This window comes from Procambarus clarkii, chromosome 28 (genome assembly GCF_040958095.1).
Source record: "Procambarus clarkii isolate CNS0578487 chromosome 28, FALCON_Pclarkii_2.0, whole genome shotgun sequence".
In the NCBI taxonomy this organism is placed as follows: Eukaryota; Metazoa; Arthropoda; class Malacostraca; order Decapoda; family Cambaridae; genus Procambarus; species Procambarus clarkii.
In genome coordinates, this window is record NC_091177.1 from 3,323,857 (window position 1) to 3,341,928 (window position 18,072).

Genomic DNA, 18,072 nt, shown 5'->3' on the forward strand with positions numbered 1-18,072 from the left:
TAAACATTTACATATACAAACATTTAATTTTTGAACTTTGCATCAATGAGAGTTAGCATCACTCATACTGGCTATGTTCAATCTCAATATTTTGTAACTGACAAATGATCTACATGATGTAGATTACGTAAATGAAATATGGGGTGATTTCTCCTGGCATTAGCTGAAGCCACTGATGGTGCCCAGCAAGACATCAAGTGCTCCTACTAGCTTAAAAGAAATGGGCTGTGCAGCAATATACAGATTTTGAAGTGAAGATATATAAAAACAGAAAACCCTGCTGAAGCACAAACTCCAACCTGAACACAAAGCAAAAGCTTTGCCCTTTTCCATTAATAAGAAGCACAAGATACACATTACAAGCAGAAACTGGAGAGAAATGTAATTGAAATATTAAGACAAAGCATAGTAAGCTACATAATTACACTCACCTTGCTACTAGAATCTATGGAAGTACGCACTCCACCTGATCCTAAGAGTGTGTCGTCTAATGGCAGGTCATCATTGAGAGGATCCCGGTCCTGCTGGTAAAATTGAATTTCTCAACAAATATATAGGCTCATTAATGCAAAAATAAAAATTAGCATCATTGTAAACATAATTTTTTTACACAGCAATCCTATGGTTTAAGTTGAAACTTGTTCAGAATTAACCTGTTGCAGTCACATAATATCAACATTCATTGACAATATTTAAAGAAATCAGTACTGATACCTTTCACCCATTCTGCACTGAAAACTAACTTGCACACACAAACGTCTTACTTCCCCTGGTACTAAAATCTTTCACTCGTCTTTCATAGAAACCTCCTTCACCTGCAGTGTACAGAAAACTCCCGCCAGAGACAAAAACCTCTCATCCACAACATACAGAAACCTCACCCATCAACTGTGTACAGAAACCTCACCCATCAACTATGTACAGAAACCTCACTCATCAACTATGTACAGAAACCTCACTCATCAACTATGTACAGAAACCTCACTCATCAACTATGTACAGAATCAAGGCCAAATGGGGGGCGGGGGCGCTTCAACAAGCTGCCGGTTTCCTGTCCACTAACCCCCAGGTTAGTGGTCTCAACCCTACAGAGCTTCTCCTCTTACAGAGCACCCTTTCACCCGTCTCATACAGAGCACCCTCTCACCCGTCTCATACAGAGCACCCTCTCACCCGTCTTGTACAGAGCACCCTCTCACCCGTCTTGTACAGAGCACCCTCACACCCGTCTTGTACAGAGCACCCTCTCACTTGTCTCGTACAGAGCACCCTCTCACCCGTCTCGTACAGAGCAACCCCACACCTTTCGCGTACAGAGCACCCTCTCACCCGTCATATAGAGCACAATCTCACCCATCATGTACACAGCACCCTCTCACCTGTCATATAGAGCACAATCTCACCCATCATGTACACAGCACCCTCTCACCTGTCATATAGAGCACAATCTCACCCATCATGTACACAGCACCCTCTCACCGGTGACGTACAGACCACCTTTTCACCCGTCATGCACACAGAACCCTCTCACATGTCACACACACGGCACTCACACCAGGCATGTAGAGTATCAACTCTCCTAATGCCAAACTAATGTAAACATTATTAACACTCATTCTTCAACTTTTAATCAAACACAGTAAGACAAACTGTATTTCACCTGCTGGCCATAACGCTGGTACCTGTGTGAGCTGTTCTGTGGTTGTAAGTAGTCTTGCTAGTGGAGCACAACACAGCGGTGTTGTGTCCAAAAGGGTGGGTCTACTGTTGGTTAGGAAAGGCTTCATGAACTTCACATCAAACTTGGCCCAAATGCGGAAGAGCCAAGCTTTCTCAAACTTGCCCACATTGTTGCAGTCTGTCCCACACTCCTCTCCCTCTTCTCCACCAGCACCCTGTAACACCCAACACTTTAAAAGAACTGAACAAAAAACAATTCAGAGTGATGAAAGGTACATGTGCAGTTATATTGCAATAGATGTGCACGATGTGTATGAAATAGATGCATACAATAGATATGTTGAAATTTTAAAATGGATTAATTAACTTAATATATCAAACTCTCAACCCTCTCACACAGCAAATAAATACATCATTATTAATCATATCCATGTCAATGGCTATAACAATATCTATGTACCCTCTCAACGATAATACTGCTATAGCCACCCTATATCTCCCACACTCAAATTTGCCTCAGCACAATCAATACAGTGAAAGCAATCACTAATTGGAATAAATGGGCCTCTGGAATAAATTGTAATCACTGGGTTATAAGAAACATTACAGTAATGATTCCTGTTTGTAAGCTGCCGCTGCTACTCCAACAGTGGTACTACAACTACTACTACTGTATTCACAAACATCAATATACAGCACTGAACAATTGCTTACAATGAACAACATTGCTTCCCAAATGTATTAAATGTTTTAGCTCTAAGTCCACCAAACAGACTAAATTACAATTTTCATATTCCCAACTACTGCACTACAATACTTCGACTAATTTTGTATTTTTTGTATTAAATCCATGTACAAATATATATTCTTAATGATGTGTGTAAATCACGAAAATAAACATGTGATGAATGAAATTCTTAATGATGAATGTTTTACTAGTTACAAAGTGAATCTAATACCAATACTAGTATTACATAAATATATTAATATGGTAGACAATATATATATAATTGATGATTTACAGTAACTAAGGTCTATTTTAAATTGATGCAATATAAGAACTTAATATAATATATTAAGTAAAACTTAATATAAGAATATGCAGCAAGAATATTTGCCGCAAAGGTGTTAAGACTGGTAAAAAATATTATATTTCTGGCAAATGAACTCTGGAAAAGTGATACAATCACCAATTGTTGTTAAGTGATGCCTTCCAGGGATCACTTACCCCCGAGTGTTGCTGGTGCCATCCCAGTCATTTGCCTGTCACGTGGCAGTTGGTTTACAAGCCAAGGAGCAATTCATGCATCAAGCTTGCAAGCTTCACTTACCATAGATATTATTATTACCCAGCCAACACACACGAAGAAGAGAAGTGACTACTTGATAAGGGTCCAGGATGGACAGAAATGTTGTCACTCTCCTTTCTTCTCCTCTCGTATGTGTGGGTTGGGGTTATCACTTTTAAGTCACATTAGCGTCACTTATTCTTTGTATTAGATAACATTACGCATCCATATTTTAATTCGAGTTACACAGTGTACTCTATATGTAGTTCTGTAGTGGAGACCTCACATGCTGACGAGGTAACAACATTCTGCCTCCCCCACAACCTCTCCTCAACTTAAGCAACTATTAAATTTATATTTCACTAGATTTCTAAAACTGCAGTTCCAACTCACAATTATAATACTTTTCACTAACAAAAAATAAATGCACAGATATTTACACGTAAAATCTTTCAACCAAATGATTTGTAGCAAAATAAAAAAAATTGAATTAATTATTCAAATATGAAATGGATATAAATTACATGTGAAGAGTCCTTTAGTTAAAGAGACTAATACTCAATGGGCAAGGCTAAACAAGAGGCATAAAGTGAAAATAATCCTCATTTAAAATTTATCTACACTCAGCATGCTTATTTTTCCATATAGCTAATAAAAAACCTAACCAATCACTCCACACGTGGCAACCCTTGACTTAAAAAACACACTGTACTATGATTAAATTAATTTGCTATTACTACTACTTCCATTTCTTTTCTCACCAAAAAGTCATTTATCTGAAGCTATTTTCAAGGGCTAAGAACACAATATATTACATATTGAGAGACGAGACGGGACAGACACTGGCAACAAGCACAATACAGTGCAGCATGGCAATGAAAATGAAGCAGTTTTTACAAAATTACAGATTGCAGTGATTCCAGAAACACCTATTAGATGAAGATACCTATAATCTAAAGTCCATACCCCATGCAATAAAGAGAAAACTAAAAGGTTACGTACCCAGGACCCTTCAATGCTTTTGTAATCCTGAAACATCAAAACAAAAGAAGTTTTGATGGCCTTTAATGAAAATAATATCATACAACAAAAATAATACGAAAGCCAAGTGACAAGCTGCAAAACTTATTAATAATTTTGCACTAATGAAGGGAGAAGCAAACTATATAATGTGATTCAATTATGTACACTCTGAAATCAACCCACCAAGACCTGTGAAGTTACATACTTCATTAGTTATACAAGTGCTTAACTCTTGCAACAACACTATGTGTCTTGGTAGACTGACATAAGATTTGTACATGGACCACAGTGTGCCACGTGTGGAGGGTACTGTATAAGAATTTGGCTTTACCGCCAGTGTTATTATGTCACAGATCAATGGATTAAAAACAGGAGCACCAATTCATAAAAAATGACAAACTAGCACGAATAAAGAAACTTTAAAAATAACACCCATCAACACCTCACCCTCTCTTTCCCCCCAGGTTAAGTGCAACCTTAACCAAATTCAAAGAACTGAATGGATAAAAACCCACACATATATATTCGTTTATTTTTTGTAAAGATTTACGTCTTTCGCACTCTCTCGAGTGTTTTATCAAGGTCTGAGTATGTGCTTAGGACGAGACTTACATCTCAACAGTTAATACCTATTAGCTGCCGAGATGTAAGCCTTGTCCTAAGCACATAGTCAGACCTTGATAACCCAGGAGAGTCCATCCAGGAGAGTCCAAAAGACAGTGTGGAAACGTCAACCACTCCTCCTGTTTATAGAGTACTTTTTGTAACTATGTGCACAATAGTACAAACATTGATGTACTAAGCAATTAGATAACAGAATTTTGTACTACTGTATTTACTTTATAGTCCGAAAAAATTAAGCTAAAAACAAATTTAAGTATTCCTAGGCCTAGTATAGCACACATACCGTATGTACTATATTAGGTCTCAGATAGCAGGCCTAAGAAGATTAGGTTAGTTTAGTTTGTTTTTGCATCATAATTAGAAAATCGTTTTCCGACCAATCCTTTTTTATTTTGATTTACTACCACAAGACACTTAATGACACAAGTGAAGAGATATTTTAATTAATTTGGTGCATCTGTTTTAACCAAAATTTTAAGTTAGAAATTCACTTTGGCTCATAAAGCTTTACAGTAATATTTAAGTACAGAATAGCATTACAAAATTTGTTTTCATTGTCAGTCGAGATAATGTATCTTATGTTGAATTTAATGAATGAATAGATGTAAGTGATTTGGCCATTACATATTTGAATGTAATCCCTCACTAAGCCAAATAAATAATACACACACACACGTGCAAGTGTCAACACACCCCCCTTCGTACAAATTGCATACAACGCAATGCACAGATATTTTTGCAAACATAGTTCTTGGTGCACCTTAAGGATGGAGTTCCTCTTTAGTTATGATCATTAGGTCAAGAATAATTTGTGCAGATGGATGAAATGACAGTGCATAGTAAGGACGTTATAAAATTTGTAATGTGCCTCTTCAGATTTTCAGTAACGTTAAAATTGTTACTTATTTGTTCTTCAAGAGTTTTAAGTTGTATATTTTAATTTGGGCACAAAAAATAATAAGTGCTTTAAAATAATTTTTGTTTTGGAGTAATTGTGCAGAGTAAGAAACACTAGCTGTGTCTTGCATGCTCAAGTCTATTATGCCATCTCTTGCTAGCATCAATGCATAATGCAGAATCAACAGTATGTAATACAGTAAACTCCTGGCCTAGCACATGGGGATTTAACAAACTGAATCTATATGAAGTAAAAATTGTAACTATTAATGTTTTTAAAATTGTCTGAATCAACCGTATGCAAATTGTGTGATGATACTAGTAGTCAGTACAAAAATCATTTTTGTTTCAAAATTTTGGCCAAAATTTAACTGTTTTCAATAAAATTGAGACTTTTATACCAAAATAATCTAAGTAGCAATGTATTGCATTAATAAGCCTCTAAATTTTACTGAATACATTACACTATATATTATTTAAAGTAATAAAATGTTTGTTCAACGGATTGACAAAACACTACTGCAAAAACTGCTTAACATAAGATATATGGAAATGCATCTGCACATAAAACCAGGAGTGTACTGTAGTTATCATGTACCTCTGCACAAACTAATTCCTAAATATGCAGCTAAAAGAGAAAGAGAAAATTATCCAGATCACACAGAAACATTGGGCAGGTATTTAACTATAAAATACTTCAATGCACTAAAATGCCCCCAACATGCCAGATGCCTTTGACTTACATTTCTGATGGGCTGGAACTGGTTCAGATGATGGGTCTCGTCATCCTCAACATCAACACTGCATGAAAAATACCATTACTCTCATCAGTATAGATAGAACGTAAGCAATGTGGTATGGTCTATTAACTTCTATGTTCCAACTAGGTAAATTATAAAATTTATAAATTTGACCAGAGAGAGAAATTGCAGTCACAAGTTATTATAAATGCTAATTTAGTATCTTTTTGGGTGGTAGTTAAGACATTCTTTAAACTGACTTGCCTGAAACTAACTATGAGTAAGTACAAGTCTCAAGGGACTAAATCATATATGAATAAATGTCATAAAGGTGGTAGAATATTTGAAGGTCGTTAGGGTAAAATAAGGAACTTGACAGTACATCAGGATATCTAGAGGCCTACAAACCCTCAATCCAGGTCTGACAGCATGTACAGAACCATTAGGAGAGCCACGGGGGGGGGTTTTGGAACAAGGATTATAATTTTGGGGGGCCCAAATCATTATAAACCTATTACTACAATATAGCAGCTAAATTAAGACAATAGTTAAACTAGGCACGAACAAGATAGTATGGCAATGTATTACTAATCGGATATAGAAATACATTTAAGACAAAAAGTAAGTCGGTAATAGGGTTGGAGGAAGAAAGATTGTTTGAGAATGACATGCACAGACATACAAGACAACAATAAAGAAACAGATTATCAGGTTATAAGAAGTGCTGCCTCTTGGAAAGTGACAATGAAGTCTGTGAGGAGTTAAATGAAAGGTACCAAGAAGTCTTCAAAACTAAATTTGAGTGGTACAGACAACTACAGAGTAGAGGATACATTGAGCCAACATTATAGAAGTTTACAAAATTAGTCAACAAAACTTCATGTAAGCAAGGTTGTAAGGCCAGACCAATTGTGGTCAAGACAGTTGAGATACTATATAACCCATTAAGTAGAATCTAATGGTGAAGGTATAGCTCCTGACTATATGAAAAACTACAAATGCAGTGACAATATTAAAGAAAGGTGTGGATAACCAGCAACTTTATAAAGTACCGGAGAAAATAATTACCAAGAGGGTTGTAGAACATGATAAACTTAATAATTAAGAGGAAGCAAGTTCCCGATTAGCCAGACAGTTCGATGACATTTATAGAAGACAAGACGGGCAAGATGGTCAAATGTATTGCCGCAACATTATAGAAGAGAAGAGGGGACATGATCACTATATACAAGATCTTGAGAATAGATACTGCAGATAAAGCAAGACTATTTAAGTTAGAAGGAGGTAGGACAAAAGGACACTGGTAGAAGCTGGATATGCAATTAAGTTGTAGAAGTGTAAAGAAATTCTCATACCCTATATAGGTAGTTGTCAAGTGAAATGTATTAAGGAAGAGGTTATTGAAAACAATTCCATCCACAACTTAAAGAAAAAATTATGATGAAAGCTTTAAGATTGAGAGAGGTAATTAGCAAGCAAAGTATAAACGACCAGAAGGCAGGGAATAAAGAACTAGAGCTCACTCCCCTGCAGTTACTGATAGGTAAGCACCTCCCCACTTCCTAATTTCTTTCACATATTGTTTCACTCTAGTGTAATATTTAATATACTTTTCTTATATAGTACTGCCCACCATTTTCCTACCAACACAATGACAGAAAGAAATGGGGTAATAATGAAAATGATCATTCCTAGGCAGTAATTGTCAAAATAACCTTCATTATCTTAACACTGCAATAATGATTTTGATCTCGGTATCAAATACCTAAAGAAACATCAGACAAGGAAAAGCCTTTATGAAACAGATTCTTTGCCAAGTAATTTTTGTTTCTGTTGTCTCTCCTAGCCTGGTGTTCCCTTATTCAAACAGAAATGAAAATATTTGTACTATCTACTTACGGTATTCCTAGCCATGACAAGACTTGTGTGGTAAGTCCACCACACAAAATTACAGTAACTATTACAATGAGAGATGTCGTTGTCAAGATGGACTTTCGTGCATCACTGCTTGTGTTGCGGATTGCCAGAGCAAAGGCAATAGCTCCTCTTAGACCTGGAAAAAAATGATTTAAGATCATAAAGGACATTCTGCAGCTTTTCTTTTATATTAATATCTTGTTGCTCTATAAACTTAAATAACATTCATATTGACTGAATAAAAGTACTCTATATACTCAATAATTTACATCAAAATTTAGTCTCGCTTCCAAATCCATTGAAAATAACCCCATTGTTTACACTAAGTAGTACACAAATGTAACCTATGTTTAAATAATTAGCATGTGACACCCTGACAAGTTTTAAAAGATTTATTATATTCCCCACATGTGTCCATGCCTTTGTTTATGTACTGTCTTGCAATTTTGAAATAATTCCCCTGAATTCTTTGCCGAAATATTAAAAGTTGATATTGATATTATTTACCCGAAGGACATATGTGGTGACTTCCCACTATGAAAGTGAGAAATGAAATAATAAATGTACGCATGCATGCATGTACTCTATGTACCTGAGAAGAACAGCATGTTCATGAATTTGACAGGAATCTTAGGGCGGCGTCCAATATTGAGCAAGCAGGAGAGCGGGTAAATATTTAAGAATCTTCCTGCGATGACGGCCAAAAATGCAATGCAAATGAATCCTGGTTCCCACTTGTGATGGTCGAAGGTAAACATTGAGACACCAATGTAAGAGAAGATGAAATTTTCCGACAAGAAGTTGAGTAATTCAAAAAGCGTTTTGGTAGCTACACGACTCTCCACTGAGAGATTGTTGTATGTGTAGTGCGCTTGACAAATACCACAGAATAGAACTGCAACAATTCCTGAAAAGAAAAGAAAAATGAGGAATAATAACGGGCAGCACCAAATAATGTAATATTAAATGTGGTCAATTCTTAAAAGAAAATATATATAATAATAATGAATATCTTTCCACTATTCTATCATTTACCCAAATACAGTATAAAAGTGTGTCCTCTGAGAATATAAACAATTATCTTTGTAATAATTCACTAAATGATTAATTACAGATGTTTTTGAGAATACAGTATTCATTAAAAAAATTAACAGAACACAAATATAAAATAAGAGCAAAATTAATTGAATAATCAATTACCAGTGTTTAAATCATTGCAATTACCAGTGTTTTATTCATTATTATTAATGTCACCATATATTTCAGAGGCGTCTTCCAGTTGGACACATCAGAGTGTACATGGACAAAATTATATTTACTGTCACCCACCCTCTTACGGACAATTTCCACATATACAAATAATTTATTTATTCCAATTAATTTAATATTTAATTATTTCAATGATGTTTCCTCTTTAACATTTTCCTGTACTCCAAACATCTGTTCATTTTAAAAAGGGATGCATACTCTCAAGCTTACAATACTTCATTGTCAAAATTCTGAAAGCTGCTCATACGTATGCAATGATTGAATGTTACTGAATGTGATTATCTTAATATATACCTCTAGAGACAAGGATGTCTACCCTTAGATACTTTTCTTGTTCTAGAAGCTGTATTTCCCTATTTTGTGTAATAGGCCTTTCAGTATGCTGATTATGTAGCATTTACTTAGGTTGAAGTCATGAAGTTAGTTCAGCATTGGCTGCAGAGAAATCCACTTCTTTGGTCACATACACAAGGAACAGGACATATCTTGCTAAAGATTTTTGTAGCATTCCATTGGCACCTCACCTACATCCTAATTTATCCTTTCTTACAGAGTATCTGCTTCCAATTTGACCAACTTCAGCATATAGATTAAAGGAAAACTTTACCTGTTAGATCTGCAGCCTCTGCCATCAGGAATGTTGAGTATGACATGAGAACAAATAAAGCAGTCTCCAGTAGAGGAAAGTCTTTCAGGCGGGTGAATTTTGTGAGTATCGCAGTGAGGCAACCCATAACTGAGCCTATGAGGAAGGACATACTGAAGATCCACAGAAAATTGAGTATTGCCAAAAAGAATGCAGAAGTCTCAAAGCCTCCAGTGTCACTCCCGTAACTTTCTATGGCACTGTTCAGGATGAGAGAGATTTATTATTATTAATGCCGAATAAAAATTAATATTGTATACACTTCCCATTTCTTCTTCCATTATAACAATAGATGCAACCTAAACCTTTAGGGTGATGCTTTAAAACTGTTGAAGGCATTATGAATGAATATCAGCATTAGCTTCAAATTTTTAAAGGCAAAATAAAGGCATTAATTATCACTTCATACAAACCTGGATAACACGATTGCCACTGCATCATTTAAGACACTTTCACCAAATACAAGAGCATACAGGTTCACATCAACATGAAGATCGGAGAAAATAGCCAAAATTGTGACTGGATCTGTTGCAGAGATAAGTGCGCCAAACAGCAGGCAGTCGATGAAGGTGATGGAAGAACTGATAAGCCACAGGAAACCATATACCAAACCACTGAAACATTGCAAGTTTTAAAAACAATTATTAACAAATTATGTATGGCAAGAATGTGCATTTAATAAATTTATAAAAAGGGGGAGGATAGCAAGAAAATTAAATGAGCTCATTTTAATTCAACTAAATACTAAAGTTATATTATCAACACTGCAATCACTCAAGGCAATAGATTCTAAATGCTAATGGGTCAACGTCAAATTTGAAACACAAATGCAAAGGAACGAAATGCAAGAGGCTTACCCAACAACAAAAGTAGATATAGTTGTTCCAAGGAATGCAAATGTGAAGATGGCACCAAGATTCTTAAAGAAATGTTTCTGAAATTAAAAATAGCACATCAAATTACTGTATCTCAATGATTGCAGAATATTTTATATAAGCAATCAGTTGATCAGTTGAAATAAATCATTTTATTGAATAGGAAACTGTGTAATCAGATGCAGACATAATGGAAATAATGAAATATTGAAAGTCTCCAGGACATGTTTTACGATCACCTTTACCACTCCGGTACAGGCAGATTAACATAATGTTTAGCAATATCTGCACCTGATCATTAATTTTTTTAGTTCACATGTAATTGTGTTAATAAACCAATGTTATATTTTACAAGAAATTAAATATTTTTGGATAGATTTTCCTCACATTTTAAATAATATTCAATAACTGTACCCCAACAGAGAAAATGAAAGCATATTTTACCCTCTTAAGACTGTAGCCTGCACTGAAGATTATGGGTGGCAGCAGAATGTTGAAGAAGATCTCTGGATCAAAAGTAGCCTTCAAGACAAAAATAATACAACATATACTGTATGAGCAAACACAACACAGGCTATGGAAATAATCTTAATACTGTATACCTAAATGAAGTAAATTAATAATAGTTATTAATATTAATGTGAATCAGCTTCATTACCTTTAAAATGTGTAACAAACATTATTTTGGCATGATATCTGACGTACCTTTTGAACAATTTCATTTTCCAATGCCTCTGGAATCTCGCCTTTAAAAGAGTAAGCGTATATTCTGCCCAAGCTAGCATTACCTGTAATTAGAACCACCACCTGTTAGTTCAGACACCGAAACATTATTAATCTCACTTTAACTGGAATACCACAGCTCGGTCGGCCCATACAGTACAGTATTTAAATATAGAATAAACAAAATTAATACCACCAAATAGAAAATACAGTATTTCAGTATATAATAAATGCCTTTAAAGTACAGTATTTTAAAGATAAATTAATTTTGTATTAAGTACATGCAGCAAAAAATATACTGTAACCATAATTTTGTTAATTTAAAACACTTCTTTAAAGGTCATATACAGGGGTACCTCCTCGAATTAATCCATTACCAGAGACTATTCGAATACCGCAACATTTTCCTATAAGAAATAATGTAAATTGAATTAATCTGTTCCACGCCCCCAAAAGTATTAACTAAAAAATACATTTTATACAGAAAACTACTCATAGGTACCTTATCTTTTTGGAGGACTTGTTGGTGTATGGAAGACAGTGAGTAGGGGAGGTATTAGTGTTTGGAAGGGGAGTCTCCTTCCATTATAACATCAGGCAGTGATGACATTTCTGAGGTACTCTCTCTCTCATGTTTTGCAGGTATACCACTAGGACCTGGTTGTGGGTCACTGCTTGCTTGTCTTCCTAAGAATCTATCTATAGACACTTGTTTTTCCCTACGTTTTAACACTTGTCTGTAGCGAGACATCACATTGTCTCACTATGAATGATCTCTCTTTTTTCCTCTATTGTCATCCTCAACTATTTTCTTAGGTTGAACTTTACCACCGACTTTCTTGGAATCCATGGTGCAATATATAACAAGAACTTTTATGTTCAGAAAGCAAAATAGCACAAAAACAATTAAATTCTTCAAAAAAGAATTCAAGTTCAATCATCACTAGGCAGGAGACACTGGTAAACTTAACGCGCCATGTGCTCAGTCGGCCCATACATACAGTACAGTATATCAACAAACTCGAGGCAAACTACAAGTACCATGTCAAAAGTTTTGAAGAAATTGAGCTCGAGAACCATAAAATTTTAAACGGGCATTCGAAAACCGAGGTTCCACTGTATTGTAAATTAATTTAGGCATTAAGTTAAAAAATTATCATATTGCCCCATTTCCCACTTTCATGGAGAGATATATATAAACTTGTTCTTTTGTTGGAAAAGAACAGTTATTTATCATATATCCTCCCATCATCGCAAAATTATATAGTAGTTATTCTGGCAAATGCAGTATGTGTACTGCACATGTTGCTTTGCAAAGTCAGTCATAAACCACAACCTTTCACAATAAAAAATAAATAAAAATTACTAGAACATTTTCCAGACAAAATTTAGAGTGCCAACACCTCTTCACCCCATAAAAGAGGGAATTAGCATGTTAATACAATTTGCAATGCAACACCCCAACCCAAGTTATTGTCAGGTTCAATCTTTTAAGTAAACAAATGCATAAAACTTCCATTGTAAATAACTATTGTCAAGTGAACAGAGGCAGTAGGTTCAAGGAAACATGCACTAATGTCTTACCTGACTCGGAACCAATCCCAGCACCAATCAGCTGAGCCATTTGTGGCAGTGGTCTAAATTTTATACTGACATTTGTTACTCTGAATTAGTTCTTTGTTTTGTTTATTTAAATTAGCTAAATTAGCTGTTTATTTAAATTAGCTGCTTACAAAAACTGGTCTACTTTATAATTAACCCATACAAGGCAAACCTTTTCTTATCCACATGCATTCAGCAAATTAAATTTTATAATAAATAATGCTTGCTTTCAACAGATGGGGCAGATTATATGCTGTCCAAGCTATATTTAATACCCAGGCTTAATAACTCGGCTGAATCCATTCATCATGCACCTGACAATAAATTTTGTCTGGGGCATAATGTCCGAGGAATATAGCAAAACTTTTAGTAACTTTCTAAACATCCTTCAACATTAGTAAGTCTAGGTACAGTACCATACAATATGAAGTATTGTACCAAAATCACAAATAATAAACCTCTGGAGTCCAGAATGTACAACTTACCCCGATTATACTTTAGCCACAGCGAGTCGGGTGGTACATTGTCATTGTATGCAGTGTCCTCTGGTACTACTCTCATGTGAGTTAGTGAAGTACTGTCTCCACTGTACCTCAATATGGCTCCCACTATTAATCCTGTATACAGTATAAAAAAAAATGTAAATGACAAGCATCCTATGCAATCATGTCTCTCAACAAAGAACTAGACAATATTCCTTGTACAGTCCAGTAAAATGAAAACAATATTTGTAACTAAATAACAAATATTGAAAACTAAATTACCAATAAATAATTGAGAAGTACATCAGATTGATATCAATAAACGTAACAAGGTTCTCCAGTTAAACGTGGATTGAAAAGTAGTGTACTGTACAAGTTTGTTGGAAATACTGTAGGTTAAAATTAGAAAGAACCTCTATAAAACAGTTACCACAAAAACTGTAGAAATCAACTATGCATACTTTGAACTCCATTGTTCTAAGTACAAAGAAATGGTACCAGGTAATGTCAAAGGAACAAAACATTTATATTATGCAAATCAGTTTTAGACCAACATAGTAGTGGACATTAATTTACTTTTTGTGTGCAGAAATGGAAGACAGCTTATCCCAAGAATTAGAACCCTTTCTTATGAAGAGATTTATTTACATTCCCTGGATAGATGAAGAATAGATCATGACAATTGATTTACACAAATGCATGAAAGGGGTATACAAAAGGGGGGATAGAAATAGGGTTTTAATATACATAAACATATGGAACAAAAAACAATTATATAAACTTTATAAGTTTAGAATCAGAAAAGACTTGGGGTAAATGCAGATTTAGAAATAGGGCTGTAGATTAATAGAACAAATGACAGAATAACATAATATAGTATATGTGATCTCTGGAATGTTAGACATATATATGAAGGACTTTGAATGGATGTAAATAGGAGTACATAAGAACATAAGAACATAAGAACAAAGGTAACTGCAGAAGGCCTATTGGCCCATACGAGGCAGCTCCTATTCTATAACCACCCAATCCCACTCATATACTTGTCCAACCCGTGCTTGAAACAATCGAGGGACCCCACCTCCACAATGTTACGCGGCAATTGGTTCCACAAATCAACAACCCTGTTACTGAACCAGTATTTACCCAAGTCTTTCCTAAATCTAAACTTATCCAATTTATATCCATTGTTTCGTGTTCTGTCCTGTGTTGATACTTTTAATACCCTATTAATATCCCCCCGGTTATGTCCATTCATCCACTTGTAAACCTCTATCATGTCACCCCTAACTCTTCGCCTTTCCAGTGAATGCAACTTAAGCTTTGTTAATCTTTCTTCATATGAAAGATTTCTAATTTGGGGAATTAACTTAGTCATCCTACGCTGGACACGTTCAAGTGAATTTATATCCATTCTATAATATGGCGACCAAAACTGAACTGCATAATCTAAATGGGGCCTAACTAGAGCAAGATATAGCTTGAGAACCACACCAGGTGTCTTGTTACTAACGCTGCGATTAATAAATCCAAGTGTCCGATTTGCCTTATTACGAACATTTATGCATTGATCCTTTTGTTTTAAATTCTTACTAATCATAACTCCCAGATCCCTTTCGCAATCCGACTTCGCAATCACAACACCATCTAGCTCGTATCTTGTAACTCTATCATCATTACCTAACCTCAGAACTTTACATTTATCAGCATTAAACTGCATCTGCCAATCCTTTGACCATTTCAAAACCCTATCTAGATCAACTTGAAGTGATAGTGAGTCCTCCTCCGAATTAATTTCCCTACCGATTTTCGTATCATCGGCAAATTTGCAAATGTTGCTACTCAAACCTGAATCTAAATCATTTATATATATTATAAACAACAGAGGTCCCAGGACAGAGCCTTGAGGCACTCCACTTACAACATTTTCCCACTCTGACTTGATTCCATTTATACTAACTCTCTGTTTCCTTTGGTATAGCCATGCCCTAATCCAGCTTAATATAGCACCCCCAATACCATGAGACTCTATTTTTTTAATCAGTCTTTCATGTGGCACTGTATCAAAAGCTTTGCTAAAGTCAAGGTATACAACATCGCAATCCTTACCACTATCAACTGCCTCAACAATGCTAGAATAAAAAGATAACAAATTTGTTAAACATGAACGGCCATTTATAAAACCATGTTGCGACTCAATTATTAATTTATGTTTTTCAAGATGAAGACGAATTTTATTTGCTATTATAGATTCGAGTAACTTTCCCACAATAGACGTTAGGCTAATTGGTCGATAGTTAGACGCAAGTGATCTATCTCCTTTCTTAAAAACTGGTATCACATTAGCAACTTTCCAAAACTCTGGCACTCTGCCTGACTCTATTGATTTATTAAATATGGAGTAAATAGGAGTTTACCTCATATGAGCCAAGAAGCTTAATGCAATTTCCTATATTCTTATGTTTTAACATTTCTTTAGGTCTTTTCTGAATAAAAACTAATCCAATTTGTATTCGTTATTTAGTATTCAATTTTGTATTGGTTCCAGATTTTGTTTAAGAAAGAAATTGATAATTATAAAAAATTCTCTGACCCTACTAGCACACCTTTTAATTAATCTACCTTCTCCAAATATATTCCTATACCTCTATAGTCTAACACTTTAAACCTACAAGTGATTATTAGTAAACACTTAACAGACAGTTAAAGGTCAAGTGATTATCATTAACTCTCATTCAATACAATTAAAAATATCAAATATATTTGTCAAAATTAAATTACATAATGAGAAGACAGCAAAGAGGAAGCTTTTTAGTTCAGGGGTGTAATCTACCAAATGCTCAAGGTGGAATATTTAATCAAAGTCAATCTCTGTGAACCTCTGTGAATTACGGGCTCACCATAGCCCGTGCTACATGGACACTTCGTTCTGAGTAGCTAAATCTAAAACAACAATCTGTGAACAGTAGATGAAGTAAAGAGTATTAATGGCCTATACAGCAGACACTTGTCCAAGTCTGCTACTTGACACACACACACACGGTACAGAGACTGGCACCATCTCTCACAGTATAAACAGTTAGCACTTACCGTATATGACAGCGAGTCCGGTCTCGTGAAGGTACCGTGCACGTCGGTATTTGAAGATCCATATTGTCACCACCGTTAAAATGAGCAAAAAGGTGTATAACAAAATGTTGAGACTGTCAATACGATGCGTGATCAAGTACTTTTCATCCAGCTCGATGTCAGTACCGGTCGAGGGCTTGGCAGTCACATAGCGAAGGAAAAACACCAAGACAATTGCCAGGAAACCTCCACTCCCACCACCTGCCATGGCGAATGTTTACAACTGATATTGTGATCAATAAATCCTGGGGAACTAGACGCTTAAACAACCAAGCATCGCCAGTCACCTACGTCGTCCTCACTCCATAACCAACTGACGCTGCCAAACTAACCCAAGGCGCTTATATACACCAATAATGGCTGGAGATGCTTGAGAAAATAGTGTGGTGGGAGAGAGAGGGTGTGGTGGAGCGGGGAGGGCTGGGGATGAGTGTGGTGTTGGGCCGTGGCCACCGCTCCAATAGACGGAGGAAGACTCTTCACACTCACGGTCACGGGACGAAACAAGGCTTCCTGCAGATAACATTCTCATGAAGCACTCGCCCCGCAGACTTTTCTGGAAATTCTCCAATATTTAGGGTTGTCCCTACAGAATCCTTATAATCCATCCAAAGTTTGCTGGTGCAAGCTAACAGACATAATGTCTATATCAACCGTCCTGCGATTGAGATAGTGTTTGAGATAGCACATTACTCCATCACATAAATCCTCCAAAAATAAGCCACAACAATAATCCTTCATAAAAATCCACCTCAATAACCCTCAAAAATACTCTACCACAATAACCCTCCATAACAATTCACCACTATAACCCCCCCCCATAATAATCAATCTTAATTAATATTTAATTATCATGGCATATGGAGAGACCTTTGGCAAGCCGGCAGCTTCCTGTTCTTTCAAATTCAAATGTTTATTCAGGTAAAATTACATACATAGAAGATGGGTTGGGTCAAGATGGGTCTTGTCGAGGCCACTAGTGTTAGTGGTCCTCAGGGAAATATAAAATAAGAATACAGTAATATTCAAAAGGTTATATTGTCCCATTTATATTTATATGGGAGCATGTGTGTGTACAAGGTTGCATGGCAGACACTTGGGGCTAGCCTAACCCAACTTTGCAGGGTGACTGGTGGGGGGATTGGGAGGGTCACTAACTGGTCGGGGTCGTATCTA

The 18,072-nt window shown here is 35.7% G+C and overlaps 1 protein-coding gene across 15 annotated transcripts in view; it reads right to left on the bottom strand.

The window, feature by feature from the left end:
• Positions 1-17,403, bottom strand: part of Nhe3 (Na[+]/H[+] hydrogen exchanger 3) — a 28,732-nt gene extending 11,329 nt beyond the window's left edge. For 3 of the 15 annotated variants that reach the window (XR_006772450.2, XM_045737428.2, XM_045737429.2), the window contains exons 1-13: positions 16,858-17,403; positions 13,771-13,902; positions 11,666-11,748; positions 11,405-11,482; positions 10,943-11,019; positions 10,499-10,699; positions 10,047-10,285; positions 8,763-9,077; positions 8,153-8,306; positions 6,257-6,314; positions 3,972-3,998; positions 1,683-1,895; positions 432-521 (exon numbers count right to left, since the gene is read on the bottom strand). Coding sequence is in view for 6 of the 15 variants with exons in the window: in XM_045737428.2 (XP_045593384.1) it covers positions 432-521; positions 1,683-1,895; positions 3,972-3,998; positions 6,257-6,314; positions 8,153-8,306; positions 8,763-9,077; positions 10,047-10,285; positions 10,499-10,699; positions 10,943-11,019; positions 11,405-11,482; positions 11,666-11,748; positions 13,771-13,902; positions 16,858-17,104 (1,914 nt within the window). In the remaining 9 variants the exon portion in view is untranslated. Of the gene's footprint in view, positions 1-431; positions 525-1,660; positions 1,896-3,971; positions 3,999-6,256; positions 6,315-8,152; positions 8,307-8,762; positions 9,078-10,046; positions 10,286-10,498; positions 10,700-10,942; positions 11,020-11,404; positions 11,483-11,665; positions 11,749-13,770; positions 13,903-16,857 lie in introns of all 15 variants that reach the window. The other 12 variants (XR_006772449.2, XM_045737426.2, XM_045737427.2 and 9 more) reach the window with 7 other exon arrangements.
• Positions 17,404-18,072: the final 669 nt, after the last annotated feature.